Source organism: Corythoichthys intestinalis, chromosome 4, assembly GCF_030265065.1.
Source record: "Corythoichthys intestinalis isolate RoL2023-P3 chromosome 4, ASM3026506v1, whole genome shotgun sequence".
In the NCBI taxonomy this organism is placed as follows: domain Eukaryota; kingdom Metazoa; phylum Chordata; class Actinopteri; order Syngnathiformes; family Syngnathidae; genus Corythoichthys; species Corythoichthys intestinalis.
The window spans coordinates 51007676-51028366 of NC_080398.1; the positions used below are offsets into that span (position 1 = coordinate 51007676).

The 20691-nt window shown below is 38.8% G+C and overlaps 1 protein-coding gene across 3 annotated transcripts in view; it reads right to left on the reverse strand.

Moving 5' to 3' along the window:
• Positions 1 to 569: 569 nt before the first annotated feature.
• The window catches only part of macf1b (microtubule actin crosslinking factor 1b), a 50209-nt gene continuing 30087 nt past the window's right edge, over positions 570 to 20691 (reverse strand). For all 3 annotated transcript variants that reach the window (XM_057834662.1, XM_057834660.1, XM_057834661.1), the window contains 20 exons: positions 18010 to 18138; positions 17757 to 17927; positions 17522 to 17677; positions 15651 to 15857; positions 15302 to 15421; positions 15051 to 15220; positions 14802 to 14961; positions 14284 to 14478; positions 13057 to 13182; positions 11749 to 11892; positions 11471 to 11659; positions 11247 to 11361; positions 10996 to 11162; positions 10687 to 10849; positions 8293 to 8447; positions 8117 to 8191; positions 7890 to 8007; positions 7054 to 7199; positions 6829 to 6943; positions 570 to 2187 (listed from right to left, as the gene is read on the reverse strand). In XM_057834662.1, coding sequence (XP_057690645.1) covers positions 2159 to 2187; positions 6829 to 6943; positions 7054 to 7199; positions 7890 to 8007; positions 8117 to 8191; positions 8293 to 8447; positions 10687 to 10849; positions 10996 to 11162; positions 11247 to 11361; positions 11471 to 11659; positions 11749 to 11892; positions 13057 to 13182; positions 14284 to 14478; positions 14802 to 14961; positions 15051 to 15220; positions 15302 to 15421; positions 15651 to 15857; positions 17522 to 17677; positions 17757 to 17927; positions 18010 to 18138 — 2850 coding nt within the window. In that variant the 3' untranslated portion in view covers positions 570 to 2158. The remainder of the gene's footprint in view (positions 2188 to 6828; positions 6944 to 7053; positions 7200 to 7889; positions 8008 to 8116; positions 8192 to 8292; positions 8448 to 10686; positions 10850 to 10995; positions 11163 to 11246; positions 11362 to 11470; positions 11660 to 11748; positions 11893 to 13056; positions 13183 to 14283; positions 14479 to 14801; positions 14962 to 15050; positions 15221 to 15301; positions 15422 to 15650; positions 15858 to 17521; positions 17678 to 17756; positions 17928 to 18009; positions 18139 to 20691) is intronic.

A 20691-nucleotide genomic window follows, 5' to 3' on the forward strand; every position in this document is an offset into this window, starting at 1 on the left:
ACATACATAAACAAAAAAGTACAAATGACTTACATTATGCACAGTGAAACGGAATATATTTTGAAGACAAAGCAAACATTGACTTTTTTTTAAATTATAAGGAAATAAATAGCCTTACATAAATGGACAAAAATAAGTCCAAAGTGCAGATTACCATGAAAGATGTTCTGAACCTCCCAAATAAAATGAAATAAAATAAAATAAAATAAAATAAAATAAACTTCATCAACTCTTTCCTTTCTCTTAACGATCTGATCAATTTTCCGTTCCAGTGCCCTTTTAATTTAACACGCTTGTTACGGCCACAAATGTCATGCCAGAACACCGTTCCAGCCTGTTACGGCCCACTTTCACCCCTGCATACGACCAATCACTACAACTCGATTACTTCCACCGCTACCATTACAACCACCTACTACTACAACTACTACTTCTACTACTACTACATGTGACAGTAAAATTTTGCATATTCACATGATAAATCTGTCAAACAAACTTATTTGCAAGTTTTTTGAGACAATTATTACAAACAGTATTTGTATTTAAAAACAAATGCATTTATTGGTACACATTGACTTAAATCAAGAGGTTGCCAAAAAGGACCTCTTAAGAGTGCTCAATACAAAAATATGAACAGTAGTTGAAATTAAGGGTGCATAGTAATTTAGGTGAAATGTTGATTTTTTAATTTGTTTTTTTCACAGATATTCGTGTAGAGAAAGTATTCAATGCTGTAAAAATATTTCATGAATGAAAACTTACAACTGCATAGAACAAATGTAACTCCAATGATTCAGTTTCTGTAACGTCAGATCTAAGAAATCAAAACAAAAAATGGTGAATTTGTATTTAGGATTAACAAAGATGGCAAAAAGCTCTATGTGCAGAACATGTAGTGCTAACACTAACCACTTCTTTTAATTGTAGGGGGCTGACAGTTAAAGGTAAATTTAATTTCAGGTCACTCCAGGGTAAAGTTGCGTAGTATCCTTCATCTCTACATAGTAAAATGAGCAATAAACCCGTGGATACATGTTGCTGTTTGCTTATGGGATGATGATAAAAGCTGTGCCACATTAAAGAAAGAAAAAGTACGAACAAGATACGTTTAGTAAAAGTTTTTAACGAGACAAGCAGAAATAGTGTAAATTCTGTATCAGTAGAGGAAATGGATTAACAATATGTACAAAATGATTAGTTTCATATTTTCACATGTATCTCATAACTACCACATTTCTTGTGTAATAATTGAACAGTTACGTAGTCTGACAGAAAGTGCTTTATATGTGGACAACAATGAAAGAAAAATACAAAAATCTTACTGCAGTTAAAAAGTTCCTACCTATACTTTCACAGCAATTTTCCATTTAAAAATTTCATCAAAACCAATCCTGAAACGAGATTCTGATGGTGAAAATGGCATTGCATTATCAGATACATTGGATACAAATTTTTTAATGTTTAAACTATTCTAAAAATGTAGAGCTTTAAAACAATACACAATTACTTACAATCTTGGCATCAATGAACGTAAAAGAAGCTAAACTGTGGCCCTGCCAACAAGATCATCTTTGCAGCATAAAATGACTGACATCCTAAAATTGAGCAGAAACATTGTAATCTCTCATACTTATAGCGGTTTTGGTTTTTGCGTTTTTGGATATTTAGTGGGGAACAAAAATGGAACATAGTTTTTTTTTTCCCTCACTGCCAGTCCTATACTATTAAAATATTAATAATGAGTAGTTGATGTCCACTATTACTTTGAAAATTACTACGTAGCAGTTGACACTGTCTGGTTTTAATAGTATTTAATTAATAAAAATGCTGCTCAAAACGCAACCATGCATTAAGTTTCCATGCAGAACCTTGATAAAACTATTCCGTATGCAATTACTATCTGGATGTTCTTTTGTGTAATAAGGTTGCTTTTTCACTCGTGAAAACAGTTTGAATGTCTTTACTTTCCCACAGATACCCCAAAGGTCCAAATCTTTCTGTGTCTTGACCTTCACTGTACTTTCACTCCAGGGTCAGCTTCTTGTCTTTGCTTTTATAGCCCCCTGATCACAACACTCTTACTTATCACGGTGTTTGTCATTTAGGGCCAAAAGGCTGTTTGGGCTTGGTGCACACGTGGGGCATGTAGGCATGGCAGTCATGTGGGAAGCAGCCTCTCAGCTTCTTCTGGAGGTTGAACAAGAACGAAAACAAAGTCATGTATTGTACATAAAATACATACAGAGTATATACAAGCTGTGTTAATGAAAGAAAAAACAATATAGGGGTCACAGAAATTTCTTCAAACTGACAAAAGTAAAAATAAATTCATGAACTTGACTGAAAACAATTAAATTTAAACATTGATTTTCAATTGCGCTTCAACATAACTATTTAAATAAAAACCTCATGAAACAGCTTTGGAAAAACATGATAGCATCCCTAGAAAACGTTGAAAATCATTTGACCATAGGAATATGTTCAACCAAGGTGAGTGATCTAATAGGCATCATAGGTTTCTTCAAACTTGTAATCAGTTATTGTGCTTCACATCATAGCATCGATCTTTTTTTTTTTTAGCCAACGTTGACTTCATTGGAGATGACCGATGAGGAAGGTACTGCTAAAATTAAAAAAATAAAATAAAATAACCAAGACTGGAAAAATGCCAAAAGACATTTTGACAAGTAACAAAGCTTATAGGAAAATGCCCTAGGGAAAAAAGTGGAACTGTTTGGCAATAGACCCCAATCACATGACGTCACAACTCCGCCCCCCTGACTGGAGCCGCCATATTGTCCGTCAGCTCGTCGTGTTTACACATTACCGCTACGTACATGCCTCCTATTGCGGCGTGTTTTTCTGCTCGTTAACATTAATAATCAAAATGGTGAAGGCGTGTGTGGCGGTTGGACTTGAAGTTCTACCATATTCCGAGAGACCCGAAGAGGAGAGTGAGATGGACTGCCGCAATTCGACGAGAAAACTGGGCACCAAACGATCACCACAGACTATGTAGTAGTCATTTTATACCTGGTAAGATGCATTTAATACATATTTAGAGGGGTTTGGGCTGACAACCACAATGAAGATCATTGCGAGGCTAATCGCCGACAACATACAGTTTCAAATTCAAGATGTTTATTTCTTCCGCCATCATTATTTTTTGAATAATATTTAGCTGGTACTGAGTGAAAGAAGCTGGCCTCGTCTACGGATCATCAGTTAAACAGGGGTGTCCAAACTTTTTGCAGAGGGGGCCAGATTTGGTGTGGTAAAAATGTGGGGGATTACCTTGACTGATTTACGTAGAACAATATATTTAAACAAATATTAGCAAGCCCTTCTGTGTGTCACATTTACTTTATTATTTTTTTTTTAATTCATAATTTCAACAATCTCGCCTTTGCGTCGTTCTCTTTAGACACTCGGGCTCTTGCGAAATACTGCTGCTGTGAAATTAAACTAGCCTCAAGTTGCTTTAATTTCTTGCTGCGTATCTTCCCTGTAATGTTGTCGTACATGTCAGTGTGTCTTGTTTGGTAATATCGCGTCACATCGAACTCTTAGAAAACAGCGACTGTCTCTTTGCAAATGAGGCAGACACAGTTGTTGCGTATTTTATTGAAGAAATAGTCCAATATCCACCTATCCTTGAAGCGTCGGCCATCGCAGTCCACTTTTTTTTTATTGATTTTCGCCGTTTTAGAAAATTGGAAGTAAAGGGTCACACGGGGTAATGTTGCTTAGAGTGTTGCTCTTAAAGTTTTTCAAAGTTTCGTGAGAATAGGCTCATTTTCTGTGGACAAGATAGATGTAGATATCAGGTTAGCAGATGTCAGGCAGAGACGGCGAAGACAGCGGGTCGAAAAATATCGATTTAGGCATCAAATATGGATCTGGCGAATGGATCCACCGAAGCTTTTCCACATAACGCCTTTTATGCAACACATCCAATGAGTTTACAGCGTGTGAAAGCACCAGGGCTTCCATGAATTGCACTATAAAATGCACGATAAATTGAGACCATTGAGAATACGGACACACAATGACGGACAATATGGCGGCACAATACAGCGATACGTCATTGTATGACGTTGGTGATTGGGGTCTATACAAATTAGCGTTACGTTCAAAGAATGAAACGGAGAATGAAAAGAACATGCCCAACATAGACTCGTCCCACCTCCCATGTCGGACTTCAAAATAAATAAATAAATAAATAATATGGGTCTCACAGTGGTCTCAGGACCAGGGCCTCATCCAGAGGGGACGGTAAGATCTGGAACAGTCTGCCACTCACCATCAAGGAGTGTCCTTCATTACAAACCTTCAAAACTCACCTCAAGCAGTGGTTGAAAGTAAACCAGTCCTGTAACCACTAACTTTTAACTTCTTAGTAATTTAGTTTACTGTGCTTTGTTTTATTCTAATCTCTAGTTCTTTCTATGTCTTGTTGTTTATTTGCCTAGGGACTGCGGATGTAAATTAGCATCTTTGCTATAATCTGGTATACAGTGCCTTGCAAAAGTATTCGGCCCCCTTGAACCTTGCAACCTTTCGCCACATTTCAGGCTTCAAACATAAAGATATAAAATTTTAATTTTTTGTCAAGAATCAACAACAAGTGGGACACAATCGTGAAGTGGAACAAAATTTATTGGATAATTTAAACTTTTTTAACAAATAAAAAACTGAAAAGTGGGGCGTGCAATATTATTCGGCCCCTTGCGTTAATACTTTGTAGCGCCACCTTTTGCTCCAATTACAGCTGCAAGTCGCTTGGGGTATGTTTCTATCAGTTTTGCACATCGAGAGACTGACATTCTTGCCCATTCTTCCTTGCAAAACAGCTCGAGCTCAGTGAGGTTGGATGGAGAGTGTTTGTGAACAGCAGTCTTCAGCTCTTTCCACAGATTCTCGATTGGATTCAGGTCTGGACTTTGACTTGGCCATTCTAACACCTGGATACGTTTATTTTTGAACCATTCCATTGAAGATTTGGCTTTATGTTTTGGATCATTGTCCTGTTGGAAGATAAATCTCCGTCCCAGTCTCAGGTCTTGTGCAGATACCAACAGGTTTTCTTCCAGAATGTTCCTGTATTTGGCTGCATCCATCTTCCCGTCAATTTTAACCATCTTCCCTGTCCCTGCTGAAGAAAAGCAGGCCCAAACCATGATGCTGCCACCACCATGTTTGACAGTGGGGATGGTGTGTTCAGGGTGATGAGCTGTGTTGCTTTTACGCCAAACATATAATTTTGCATTGTGGCCAAAAAGTTCCATTTTGGTTTCATCTGACCAGAGCACCTTCTTCCACATGTTTGGTGTGTCTCCCAGGTGGCTTGTGGCAAACTTTAAACGAGACTTTTTATGGATATCTTTGAGAAATGGCTTTCTTTTTGCCACTCTTCCATAAAGGCCAGATTTGTGCAGTGTACGACTGATTGTTGTCCTATGGACAGACTCTCCCACCTCAGTTGTAGATCTCTGCAGTTCATCCAGAGTGATCATGGGCCTCTTGGCTGCATCTCTGATCAGTTTTCTCCTTGTTTGAGAAGAAAGTTTGGAAGGACGGCCGGGTCTTGGTAGATTTGCAGTGGTCTGATGCTCCTTCCATTTCAATATGATGGCTTGCACAGTGCTCCTTGAGATGTTTAAAGCTTGGGAAATCTTTTTGTATCCAAATCCGGCTTTAAACTTCTCCACAACAGTATCTCGGACCTGCCTGGTGTGTTCTTTGGTTTTCATAATGCTCTCTGCACTTTAAACAGAACCCTGAGACTATCACAGAGCAGGTGCATTTATACGGAGACTTGATTACACACAGGTGGATTCTATTTATCATCATCGGTCATTTAGGACAACATTGGATCATTCAGAGATCCTCACTTCTGGAGTGAGTTTGCTGCACTGAAAGTAAAGGGGCCGAATAATATTGCACGCCCCACTTTTCAGTTTTTTATTTGTTAAAAAAGTTTAAATTATCCAATAAATGTTGTTCCACTTCATGATTGTGTCCCACTTGTTGTTGATTCTTGACAAAAAAATTAAATTTCATATCTTTATGTTTGAAGCCTGAAATGTGGCGAAAGGTTGCAAGATTCAAGGGGGCTGAATACTTTTGCAAGGCACTGTATTTACGTCTTTTAGATTTGTCTAAATATATGTTTATTAATGTGCACTGTCCCTAGCAAATAAATAAATAGTGTGATACAACATGTAGGAGACTGTTCTGTCGTTCTTTTGCTACATCTGTCATGAGGTGTCTTGTATTTGTGCAAGGTGCAATCAAATCTTAACACTATCACCGTATTCCAGAGAGAAATGTGCTGCCCACTGTCAAAAGGTTTGGTTTTAGTCACGGGTCATGGATCTTCCTGCAAGATAATGACCCATAACACTGCTTACACCCGAAAATTGCCAAGAGCAAAACACTGGACTATGTTCAAGTGGTATTCTATAGGAGTAGATCTACTGTAAATCTAACTGGCCATCTGTGAAATGAGCTAAACATGCTATACAGAGAAATACTAGCAGGCTAATCCTGAAAACCTGATAAAATAGGAGCAGTTTACAAATGAAGACTGCGCCAAAATACCTACTGAGAGGTACACATTGAATGTTACAAAAATGATTTGACTGCAGTAATCGCATCAAAAGGTTGTACAACAGATTATTTGTAATATCAGTGTGGGTTATTCTTTCAATAACAGAGGAGTATTTGCAGTCCATGATGTGAATTATAAAGTGAAATACGTAAAAAAAACAAAAACAAGAAAACTACTTTACTTTGCATAGACCATAAGCACAATAAACGTCTGACCTGAAGGTGAGTCGTGCCCCTCTGTTGTGACAAACAGGAGTTCAGATCCTAATGCTGCTATAGAACTTCGTGGACGAATGCAACGGTCGCCTGAAAAACTTCGACGGAGTAAAGCCTAAAATGCAAGAGGAGTTCTAAGTCAGATGCAATTTGATAATTTAACATGCAGTGGCGTGATCTCATATAAAGGAAAGGTGGCAAAAATTTGAGGAGATAACAGCTTGCCTTTCGTGTCATTGGGCTAGTTGGGGCAGAGGCACTACTGTAGAGACTGAGGCTTGAGTTGGACCTGCTGACAGTCAAACCTTTCGAGATGCTTCCTGTGGGCGACAAGTACTTTTCCTTGATCTTCAGGTTGGTCCGACCTTTTACTGTTGGCAAAAGAGCAGCAATGCATTTATCAAATAAAATGGTGATGTCATTTTTTTGTTATTCTTAACTGTGTATAAGAAGAAGGGAACACTATATATTGTGGGACTCTGCCAGTGCCTGTTTTAAGTATGTTGTTGTAATTGACCTTTAACTGTGTGGTTTTCATAATATAAAAGTATTTGTTGAACTTCCTGGTAATACATACAGTCTTGCTTACCATTACTGGATCACATGAAGTTCAAGTGCGTAATTTGGAATATTTTCTGAAAAATATGAATAAAGTGAAGCATTTTTTTTTTTTCGCTATTGCTTTTGATTTTACTTTGGACCACCAATTAAAAGATTTTGTATATATAAATTAGCTACCTTTATTGAAGATACAATAATCTGTATCAAAAACTAAAGGTTTGTTTCTTATCCCATCATTTCCCCCAAAAGCTTAGAGGCAATTGGTTGGGAACACCAAAGAATGCTTTGTTGTGTGAAGAACCTTACAATACAGTACTCAAACCCTAAGATGTAATGCATTTTCATTTTGCGGCCGTTTGAAATAATGACGTTCTTAACCATTTAGATTTTTTTAATATTTGTAAATACATTTGCTATATTCATTGACACAGTCTGTCATCATTCAGTCAGTCGCGTGAAGTTAAAATGTTATTGATATGACTAATTTACAAAAAACTAACCTCTGCAGGGATCATTTTTCACCAGGAACTCATCTAGAGCAGTCCAACCTCCTCCCACTCTAACCATCAGTGTGCTCCGCAACATACGAACCATCCGTAACTGTTGGGAATCTCCAAACTGCAAACAATCGAACATTTGCAACAACAATGGACTGTAGAAAATATTGCTGGTAAAATAAACCTCAGATATTCCAAACAGAAAACGCAAAGGAAAAACAATAACTCACCCTGTATCTGTTCGCACTGATTTGCTCTACTTGAAACCTTTTGGGACAGTTACATTGTGAGACCTGACGACTCACCTGAAAAATAAGTATTGTGGAAAAGTGTGGAAAACCGTTTGAGTAACTCGTAAGTCATATCCGGTAAATACATTGCACTAGTAAGGAGGCAATGTTTTTACCTCTTCATTGATTTGATCTGCATCCAGAGTTTTCCTGTAAGGATCTCTACTGGGGTGCAGTGCACTCACAAACTCATAGTAATCAATGAAGCCATCACTGTTGATGTCAAAGATGTTTGCCACTGCATTCATCTCCAGCGAGTTGGTAGGAAATTCTGCAGGGAATTTGTTAGAACATACCTGCATATTATTTTGTGTAACATAGTAATTAAGATCTTGAGGAATCATTGGTCAGTTCATACAGTTTTAACTGTAGAAGAACTACAATTGAAAAGTCAGAAAACCACATGGGCGTGTGACATCGTCATTTAGGAATTTAGCTAGCTGAGTGGCTAATACTTAGTTCCAATGTCTTGGCGAGGACTGTACAATGACGTATAATTACGGTGTCAGGTGAAATGCAAAGTACAAACACTTTGCAAATAGAAAGAAGCACGAACTCCAATTGCAAACACTTTGCAAAATAAAAAAAGCACGAATCCAAGCTAGCACAACACGACTCCTACTTGCCAAAGCATGACTGTTGGCAAAAACACGAACCCAAATTGCCACAACACGAATGCAAAAGAAAAACGCACGAATGCAAACTGCCACAACACGATCCCCAATTCCTGAAGCGCGATTGCAGATTGGCAAAAGCACGAACCCCAATTGGCACAAAATGAATGCAAATGGCTCGCAAGACAAATGCAAAAAGGATGGCCCAAAAGAAAAAAAAAAAAAGATGACACTTTGTATATTGCTTTAAGTGCTTTGTGACCATCTCTATGGATCTCTGTGAAGATGGCCCCCGCATCAGACGCAAATTTATATAATAATGTTGTCAATCGTTTGTGCTATAAAAAGTTTTTTTTGTTCTGCTATAGTTTGAGATATTCATACTCTTTTATAGGTTAACCTGAGGTCAATCAGCCTCCCATTTTTATTAAAAATTGTGTCAATCGTTTCTGCTGTAAAGAATTTTCGTTTGCGATGCTATCGTTTTATAGATATTGAGATATTAATTTCGAGTGAGGATGTCATAACTCCCGTGGCTGAAGGAGCATAGCAACTCTCTCAATCATGCAGTCTTCTCAGTCTTGTGAGCCATTTGCATTCGTGTTGTGGCAACTGTGGTTTGTGCTTTTTGCCAATTTGCATTCGCGCTTTAGGAATTGGGGATCGTGTTGTGGCAGTTTGCATTTGTTTTGTGGCAATTGGGGTGCTTTTGACAACTTGCAGTCGTGCTTTAGCAAATGGGAGTTGTGTTGTGCCAGATTGCATTTGTGCTTTTTTTCTTTTACAAAGCGTTTGCAATTGGGGTTCGTGCTCTTTTCTATTTGCAAAGCGTTTGGACTTTGCATTTCGCCTGACACCTCTCGGCCATAATACAGTACATACAATTTACAACATTTTGAGATTTAGAGGTAGTTCGGGGTACTTAAAGGTACTTAATTTTCAGACTGTAAGTCGCACCTGAGTATAAGTCGCACCAGCCCATAAATGTGCAATGAAGAGGAAAAAAAAACATACAGGTCACACCGGAGTATAAGTTGCATTTTTGGGGGAAATTTACTTGATAAAATCCAACACATAAAACAGATATGTCATCTTGAAAGGCAATTTAAAATAAAAATACAATAGAGAATAACACGCTGAATAAGTGTACAGTATGATAATGTTACATGATGCATGAACAACGAAATGCGAACGTGGCCGGTATGTTAACGTAACATCGCTATTACGAGTATTCAGATAACTATAGCATAACGAACATGCTGAAAAGTTTACCAAACCATCAGTGTCACTGCAAAACACCAATATAACATATAAAATGATATAATGTGTTATAATGTGTTAATAATTTCATACATAAGGCGCTCCAGAGTATAAGTCACACCCCCAGACAAACTATGAAAAAAAACTGTGAATTATAGTCAGAAAAATACGGTACTTTAATTCTTTAATTCAATTCTGACTTACGCGGAAATTCGGGTTACGCCGCCACCCGTTCTTAACCCCAGGAATTACCTGTATATCCAGTCAACCAGTCATACTATATCTATCTACCACAGCCAATTTCAAGAAAAGTGGGAGACAATTATTTTTGTTGTTGTTGAGAATAGGAGCATCAGTGTGTGGACTCCAATGTGTATTTCTACTGTATATATACACAGAGAAAGTTGGAATGTTCAAGAATGAGGAGGAAAATGCAAAATAGTAACGAGATAAGAAGGGGTTAGGGTTCGGGTCAAAATCTTCATATTCTGAAGAACCATTTACATTCTCATCTATTATTCATCACATATACAGTACACCAAATTCCTCAATAAGTTTACCACTGAAGTATATTTCAGTTCAGCTAATGCATTGTTTACGCAAATCATTTAAAGGCAAAAAAACAGTGGCACTTACTAGAAGCTAGGACGTAGTCGATGAACTCTTTCTGGCTGATGCGTCCATCCTGATCCCGATCAATGTTGCGGAACACGTCTAGAATGCGAGACTTCAAATGGCTGATCCACTGAATGTAGCGTTTTCGCCAAACGTTAAAGTCAAAGTTGGCAAATTCTTCCATCTTTTTGAGGAAGCAAAGACGTAAGGCTTAATTTCAGAGGTGATATATATAATCATTGATTTAAAAAGTCTACTTAAAGTATGAACATGAATGTATTTTTTTAACGTGCATCTATATTGATCTATGAAATCAACAATAACAATAACCTCTTTGAGTTTTTGCCTGCTTTGTTCAAGATGTTTTTGTCTCGCTTGTGCCAGGAGCCACAGTTTCTGCCACTGATTGACCAACTGACTGAGCTGTGGGGTCTGGGGGTCGAGGTGCTCCAAGGGGAGTGGTGCCGGAGGCTGCAATTTCAGAGTGCTCCTCCTCTCTGAGAAAAGAATGAATGGAAGTCCGATATGATGGTGTTTGTATTTCTTTCATTATATGTAAATAAGAGCGTAGGTAGAATTACTAGTAATTGGTCGTTTGCTAGGTGAAACTTGCTGTCTGGAAGTGTTTTTGTGTTTGCAGGACTTTGTTGCATGTTCAACTTCAGGAAACTTCTTATTTAACTCCTCCATGAAAACCTGAAAAAATAACTTATCAATGTACATGGTAAAAGTTCAACCACAAAATATCAGACTACACACACTTCCAAAGTTTTTTTTTTCCTGTCTGAAAAAAGACAAAACATACAAAGTGCTGTTCAATAAGTTCTTGGTTCTCCTCTATGTTGTCAGGCATAGGCTCTTCATCTCTGATGCTAAGCGCTTCTTGTGCAGAAGAGATCCACTCCAATAACCTCTGGATTTGCTCTCTCTCTTCCTCCATTAATGCTAAAGTGGTTTGGATCCTGGAGTTCTGTTGTTGGGCCCATGTAAGAACCTATTTTTGAAAAACCACAAAATGATTCTCTACACACTAACACCTTGTGTCATACTCATTTTTCATTATGATGTTGCAAAAGTACTCACCTCCTCATAGCGGGCCTTGGTGACACCCATCCAGGATTTGAGGGTTATTACTGAGTCTGGGTGGCAAGAGGAGAGGATGTCTTCACCCAGCCACTGGATATTTTCTAAATCTGTTGTATGAGCTTCTAAGGTAACCATTGTCTCCTGTGAAAATATAGAAAAAGCACATAGTCAACATAGCTGTAGATAGTCAACATTTCATGTCACCAATTTTGCAATTACATATATATATGTATGTATGTATGTATATGTATACTGTATATGCCGGCAGTAAATCGAATTTGTTCCCAGTGAGGGTTGGACTCTGCCAAGGAGTTTGGTGACCTCAGCATTGCATCTCTGCTTTTTGCAGATGATGTGGTGCTGCTGGCTTCATCAGGCCGTGAACTCCAACTCTCACTGGAGCGTTTCGCAGTCAAGTGTGAAGTGGTTGGGATGAAGACCGGCACCTCCAAATCCAAGACCATGGTCCTCAGTCAGAAAAGGGTGGAGTGCCCTCTATGGGTCGGGGAAGAGATCCTGCCCCAAGTGGAGGAGTTCAAGTATCTTGAGGTCTTGTTCATGAGCGAGGGTAGGAGGAAGCGGGAGATCGGCAGGCGGATTGGTGCAGGGTCTGCAATAATGCGGACTCTGCACCAGTCCGTAGTGGTGAAGAAGGAGCTGAGCCAAAAGGCGAAGCTCTCGATTTACTAGTTGATCTACGTTCTTACCCTAACCTATGGTCACGAGCTGTGGGTCGTTACTGAGAGAACAAGATCCCGGATACAAGCGGCCGAAACGAGTTTTCTTCGCAGGGTGTCCGGGCTCTCCCTTAGAGATAAGGTGAGAAGCTAGGTCATCTGGGAGGGACTCGGCGTTGAGCCGCTACTCCTCTGCATTGAGAGGAGCCAGCTGAGGTGGCTCGGGCATCTGGTTCGGATGCTTCCTGGGCGCCACCCCGGAGAGGTGTTCCGGGCATGTCTCACCGGTGGGAGGCCCCGGGGATGACCCAGGACACGCTGGAGAGACTATGTCTCTCTTCTGGCCTGAGAACGACTTGCGATCCCGCCGGAGGAGCTGGTTAAGGTGGCTGGGGAAAGAGAAGTCTGGGCTTCCCTGCTAAAGTTGCTGCCCCCGCGACCCGACCTCGGTACAAGCTGAAGATGATGGTATATGATTATATATGATCGTGGCGTGGCACATTTTCAGGATAACTGCCTTTGAACCTGTTCCCGAATCCTAACCAGCCTTGTTGTGTGGCAAAGTCTTTCCCTCACTTACCACTTGACCTGGATTGGTTTTGTGCATAGAAGTTGAAAAATGCCTTACCTCATTCTGTTTTTGGAAGGCCAGCAAGCTTTCCTCTTCATCTGGTATAACACCGTATTTAAAAATTCTCTCCACTTCAGTGAGATGCTCCATGAAAGAGTGGACAAGGCCATCAAATTTTTCAGCCTTATGAGAGCAAAGTTTATGAGATGATAGTTAGCTACACTATTAACAGAAAACTGACAATCAACCTAAAACATCCATCTAAAAACCCTAAACCTAACGATGTGGGGATGTTATATAATGTGATGTTAATGTAAATACAATAATAATAGGGATTTCCAAATCCTTTTTAACCTATATTACATTGAATACACTATGAAAACAATATATTTTAATATTCAATCTGTTAAACACTGGGGTTTTGTTTTGGTTGCTTGCTTGCAAATATCAAGTCATTTTTATTTTGGTGCCTGCAACACATTCTAAAAATAGCTGGAACAGAAATGAATTAAAAACAACTTTTTGGAACATTGCCTAATTTAACAGGTTAATTTAAAATGAGTGCCAAGATTGGTTATGAACAAAGCATCCCCAAAAGGCTCAGGTGTTCACCAGCAAGGTTGAGGTCAGGTGCACCACTAGGTGAAAAATTGTGTGGAAAAAAGTTAAAAAAAAAAAAAAAAAAACATAATAATAAAATAAAAATAAAAACTTTTCTCAGCATGCAATTGCAAGGAAATAATAATATTTTATTTTTATATTTTTAATGTAATTTTATCTATCACAGTCCACATTATCTTTAAAAAAATGAGAATCTACAGGAATTCCAACATGTAAGCAGCATGGTATTAGAGTGTACTTCATTTAAAACTGGATTCAATGTGTTCTGTGTGGTCATCATTAAAATGGTTTGCAGACACTTTCTAAATAGGCAAATATTTGCAAAAAAAGAAATAAATACAGTTCATTAGTTTATAAATTAAATGTAATACTGGATAGGCTGAAAAGGATATGAAAATCACTTTTTTTTTTCTTTTTTTTTACATTTTACACATTGTTCCAGCTTTAATGGAATTAAATGGATATAATTTGATGATAACAGCATAAAATTAAATATTTTCATGCATTGAAAATAAGTAAATGTGGGTACTCAGAGTTTGTCATGAACTATGGTTTTACTAGGAAAATATTAAAAATACAGCAACTAACAGCTCAAAGCATTTTGTGAAACGGTAGCAAATTAGTCGTTTACATATCACATCATTAATTCTATGTCTGAACTACCTGTTGAAGTGCAGACTTAAGTCTGTCCTGTTTGCTGACTGAGAGTTTGCACACCACTTCCCAGCGGCCCTCCAGTTCATCCATTTGCTCCTGCAGCCAGTGTGAATCAGTAGTACTGCTCCTGGTCAGGTCTTTTACAGAGCGCTTCAGAGTCTTGATGCACCCAGCTCTCTTTCCTAGCTCCTTTTGGAATGCCTAAACAAGAATAACAAATTGTTCATGAGAAGACTGCGAAAAACGTCATGAAATAAAATTCCAGAGAGAATGAATTGGCCAATACTGGTAGATCTAATAGTTTGAATAAAATGAAGTAGCTGATGGCACATGATAGTTCCAATTCAATTTTCACAGCATTAGAGTAAATACCTAATGTATAAATAAAAATATGATGATCACCAGTAAAACGATGAAATTACAACCTTTTGTGAATGAGCAAAAAGACAGTATATTTTGCAGAACACGGGCCATGACAAAGTAACATAATGATGTGAAAGTGATACTATATGTCTAAGCCACACCTTGTGTTTGTCTATCAGATTGTTAACTATGTCCTTGTCTCCACTGACTGGAACATCCTCAGCTAAAAGGGGCTCAGTTCTATATAGCCATTCATTCAATGCTTGAAGAGCATCTGTGAACCTCCCGGAGAACAGTAGAGCTTCTTCCAGTTTGTGTTGCCTGCAAGACAAAAGCATACATCTGTTGATTAAATTTTACATAGGCCTACAGTAGAAATAAATAATCTACCAATCGACTGAACCCAGTACCTCTCCATAGACTTTCCACTGATGGTGTCCCACGTATCTTTCAGTTCAGCCAGGAGGTTTACTAGGTGCTCTTTGTCCTGGGTGTTTTGTGCTCTCTCATGCAATTTGCGACCATTCTTCAACGTCGCCTCATACATGGGCCTCTTAGATCTAAGCACCTTCTGGAACTCCTACAAAAAATGTTTTTAAATATTTGGATCAGTGAACATGTGAAAATATCAAGTAAGTCTGTTGTTAAAAGCTAACAGCACCTTCTGCTCATTTAGTTGTTGTTTAATTTCCTCATGTGACGGGGAAATCTCTTTATGGCTGTCCAAGGTTTCTTCTACCTCAAACATCCAGTCCACAAGGAGGCGCCAAGATTCATTAAACTTGAAATAGAGGAATTAAAAATGTCATTTCATGTTCATTTTATGTTTACCAGTTAATTCATTCACTGCCACTGACAGCAACAGACATATAAATAGTGTTGGAATGGGGCAATTTGACAGTTACTGTGAGGTCAATGTAAAAACAAATAATTCTTAAAGCAAATCTGGTTCTTCTTATACCGTCAATGGCAGCCAATGAATAGTAATAGCAAGTGCGTAGGATGTCTACCTGTTTTGCATTCTTTTTGACCTCATCCAGCATCTTGCCTCTCTCTGAAATACACTGTTGTAGTTTTTTGTAGCGATCCTGGATAGTCATGATGAGGTTATGAATGACATCACAATCCTCTTTCCTGCTTAGCTCCGCAAGTCTACTGCCTGCACTCTCCACTGTGGTCTTCTTCTCCCCATAACCATTCACCTCATCCACCAATTTCTTTACAGATAAATAATCACGGGGAAACAAGTATTAAATTACATCATACTCAAATGGATAAAATAAATAAAAGAAAACAACATAGAGTCATGTGAAAAAATTAGGACACCCCATTAAATATCATGAAATGTGTCTGATCCTGTTTTTATCTCTGGAAAGGAAAGTGATATAATTGCAGGTATACAACAAGAATTAACAATGTTTTAATCATTCAACCAGATTTATGAACGAAAATGCATATTCTAACTGAGGAAAAAGTCAGAACTCCCTACTTCCTAATAGCTAGTGTTACCCTCTTTGGCTGAAATAACTTCAGTGTGACGCTTTTTGTAGCCATCTACCAGTCTTTGACATTGTTGTGAAGAAAGTTTGCCCCACTCATCAACGCCGAATACGTTCAACAGTGACTGACTGTTGAAGTGATAGAGAACACCGTGGTGAGATCAAAGGATCTGTCTGAGGCCTTCAGAAAGAAGATTGTAGGCGCTTATGAGTCTGGTGAAGGATTTCAAAAGATCTCAAAAGAATTTAAAATCAGCCATTCCACTGTCCGGAAAATAGTCTACAAGTGGAGGACATTCAAAACAACTGCCAACATGCCCAGGTCTGCCAATCCAAGCAAGTTCACCATGACAGCAGACCGCAAGATGCTAAAAGAAGTCTCCAAAACCCCTAAAATGTCATCACGGGACCTACAGCAGGCTCTTGCTACTGTGGATGGGAAAGTGCATGCCTCTACAATAGAGACTTCACAAGTACAACCTTTGTGGGAGGTGTGCAAGGAGGAAACCTTTGCTCTCCAAAAAGGACATGTAGGCCACACTGAAGTTTGGCAGAGTGAATGTAGACAAAGCCCAGGACAGATGAATGAAAAATCGAATTGTTTGGACACAAGAACAGAGGACATGTTTGGCGTAAATCCAATACAGCATTCTAGCAAAAGAACCTCGTCCAACTGTGAAGCATGGAGGTGGAAGTGTCATGGTTTGGCTACACCAGGACCTGGCCAGCTCACCATCATAGTATCCACCATGAATTGTATCGTGTATCAGAGGCTGCTTGAGGAACATGTGGGATCATCTGTGAAAAAAATAAAGCTGAAGCGAAACTGGACCCTGCAACATCACAATGACCCAAAACATACCAATAAATCCACCAAGGACTGGCTGAAAAGGAAGAAATGAGTCCTGGAATGGCCGAGTCAAAGCCCAGATCTTAATCCCATTGACATGCTGTGGGGTGACATGAAACAGGCTGTACATGCAAGAAACCCTTCAAGCATCTCATAGCCGAAAGTATTCTGCGTTGAAGAGTGGGGCAAATTTTCTTCAGACCGATGTCAAAGACTGGTAGATGGCTACAAAAAGCGTCTGACTGAGGTTACTTCAGCCAAAGGGAGTAACACTAGCTATTAGGTGGTAGGGTCTCTTAACTTTTTTCTCAGTTAGAACATTTGCTTTTGTTGATAAATTTGGTTTAATGAGTAAAACAATGTTAATTTTTGTTGTTTACCTGCTGTTAAATCACTTTCTTTTCCAGAGATAAAGAAAAAAAAGATCAGACATTGATATGAGAACATTTCTTGATAAAAAAACTGATTATTTAATGGGGTGTCCTATTTTTTTCACATGACTGTTTATTTTAAATAAATAAATCAAACCTACTCTATGATCCTGTAGTTGGTTATAAACTGTGTCTAAGACAAAGCTGGGAGCTGTAAGGAGTCTAATTGATTCCTCACACTTGGTCATCTTGGTGAGAAGGTCCTGAATATCACTGTGGAATTCCTTAGCCAGAATCAACCCTTTAGTGAGCTTTGCCTGCCAATAAAGTTGCAATATAGTGTTAATTAACTGATAAAGCATCTGAAACAAAAATCTAACAAATGAGTTGAGAAACCTTTCGTTCTTGAACTTTGTTGTAAACAGAAGACCATTTTTGTTCTAAAATCGACATGCTGTGTTCTGTACTTGATCCCCGAACAACATTGCTGCTTTCTAGCATTCTTTCAATGGAATTTTTCACATCGGTGTAGGTATGAAGCTTTGACTGCATTTCATTGCACAATTCCTGTTGTAGATGTGCAGAGCCAAGGAAATAGAGGTTAAACATGGAAGGGAATCTAAAACTTATAAGACTTTAAGTGTCTCACCAAATGAGCATTAAGCCTCTCTGTGGTTGATTCTGGCATACCCCACAAGCGTATGGAAGAAGGCAATCTGATGTCTGTGTTGTCTAGCCATTGTAGGAGGTCCTGAATCTCCATTGTAATATCTTGCACCTGTAGGTGACATAAAATGCATTTTACTCCAGCAAAAGCCCAGAACCTAAACAGCTTAGAAATGGGATGCCTCAAAGGCTCAACATAAAGCAGACTTAGAAGTATATTCACCACAAGAATGTGCCATTTTTCCACTGTAAAGTGGTTAATGCTGAAAATAAAGGCATTGCCACATTTATTTTAAACATCTCCTCAACAGGAGTACATTTTTGGCTTATTTTCTTGATTTTTTTTTTTTTTTTTTTTTTACAAGAAGATTTGTTAACTTAAAGATCTATTGAGTATATGTGGTAGGGAAAACGAATTAACAGTTTAACCTAAATATCGAAAGTTACACTCACGTGTTAAATCTAACAAGTATTACATCTGACTTAACTATACGTAAATCTAAATGTCAAATGTAAATCTGATTACTAAATATGAGGACAAATCTTCATTTTAAATCTGAATGTTTTAAGTGAAACTAATATTATCAAAACTGTATATTAAAATTACTGATGACAGGGAATAACCAAATTAAAGGTTGAGGCATAGTGTCAAATTATGAATGCGCTTACGTGGGGAAATGGATGCTGATGATGTTAATAATTACCTGAAATAACAAGTGTTGTTGTTTAAATTATATTCAGATTGACCTGCAAACATGCAGTGTCTGAAGCGCGTAATTCTGAATAACTTGATTGACTTCATTTCCTGCCCAATTAAAATAAATGCTTTCCTTCAAAGTGAAAGTGAACATAGCTGCCAGCCGTCTGCACGTACTTGTTATTTCAGGTATATAGACCCTACCCACCGACGTCACAAAATCACGTGCTCGCTGTATGGTTCCGCCCCCTTGTCCGTCATTTTGTGTCTGTATTATCAATGGTCTCAATTGATCGAGCAATTTATAAAGCATTTCATGGAAGACTCGGTGCTTTCGGATGCCGTAAACTCACTTGATGCGTTGCATAAAAGGCGTTATGTGGAAAAGCTTCAGTTTATCCATTCGCCAGATCCATATTTGATGCCTAAATCGATGTTTTTCGACCCGCTGTCTCCGCCGTATTTGCCTGACATCTGCTAGCAACCCTGATATGTACAACTATCTTGTCCACACAAAATCAGCCTATTCTCACGAAAGTTTGAAAAACTTTAAGAGCTTGGAGGCTTATAAATACTTCGTTGCTGGTTGGGTGAAACAGGTCCTCGTCCACGAAAATTCGGCAGGAATCTATCTTGTGCTTGGAAAGGTGAGTTACGAAATTTTCAATTCAAAATCTTTTGTTATTGCTAACATCCACTGTCAAGTCTAATGTATTTCATGTCGTTTGTCAATGGAGTTAGGGCTTTTAATGTTTATATGGTTTAGCGATAGCACTCTCACTACATACGTACGTGTATGTTGTCGGCGATTAGCCTAGCAATGATCTCAATTGTGGTTGTCAGCCCAAAACCCTCTAAATATATATTAAATGCATCTTACCAGATATAAAATGACTACTACATAATCTGTGGTAATCGTTTGGAGCCCAGTTTTCTCGTCGAATTGCAGCAGCCCATCTCGCTCTCTTCTCTCCGGGTCTCTCGGAATCCGGTAAAACTTCAAGTCTCTCCGTCTTCTCCGTCTATCTTCTCTGTTATTGCAACCGACCGCCACACACCCCTTCACCATTTTGATTATTAATGTTAACGAGCAGAAAAACACGTCGTAAATAGGAGGAATGTACGTAGCCGTAACAGGTAAACATGATATGTTGACGGACAAGTGGGCGGCACCAGTCAGGAGGAAGGAGTTGTGACGTCACGTGGGTAGGGTCTATACTCCAGTCCAAGAGAGCATTCCCAAAGATTGGAAAGTTTTTTTCTTTGACTCTCTAAACACATGCATTGTTTGAGGCAATATGAGAAAAATCTACAGTGTATCACAAAAGTGAGAACACCCCTCACATTTCTGCAGATATTTAAGTAAGCCCCCTATATCTTTAAATGGGACAACACTGACAAAATGACAGTTTGACACAATGAAAAGTAGTGTGTGTGCAGATTATATAATGGAGTTAATTTATTTTCCCCTCAAAATAACTCAAAATATAGCCATTAATATCTAAACCCCTGGCAACAAAAGTGAGTACACCCCTTTGAAAAACGTACACCCCTAAATGTCCAAATTGAGTACTGCTTGTCATTTTCCCTCCAAAATGTCATGTGACTCGTTACAGGAGTGCTGTCAGCATTGCTGCAGAGATTGAAGAGGTGGGGGGTCCGCCCGCCCATCTCATCAGACCATAAGACATGGTTCCAGTAATCCATGTGCTTTGTTGACATGTCTTCAGCAAACTGTTTGCGGGCTTTCTTGTGTGCCGTCTTCAGAAGAGGCTTCCTCCTCGGGTGACAGCCATGCATACCAATTTGATGTGGAGTGCGACGTATGGTCTGAGCACTAACAGGCTGACCCCCCACCTCTTCAAACTCTGCAGCAATGCTGACAGCACTCCTGTAACGAGTCACATGACATTTTGGAGGGAAAATGACAAGCAGTACTCAATTTGGACATTTAGGGATGTACGTAGT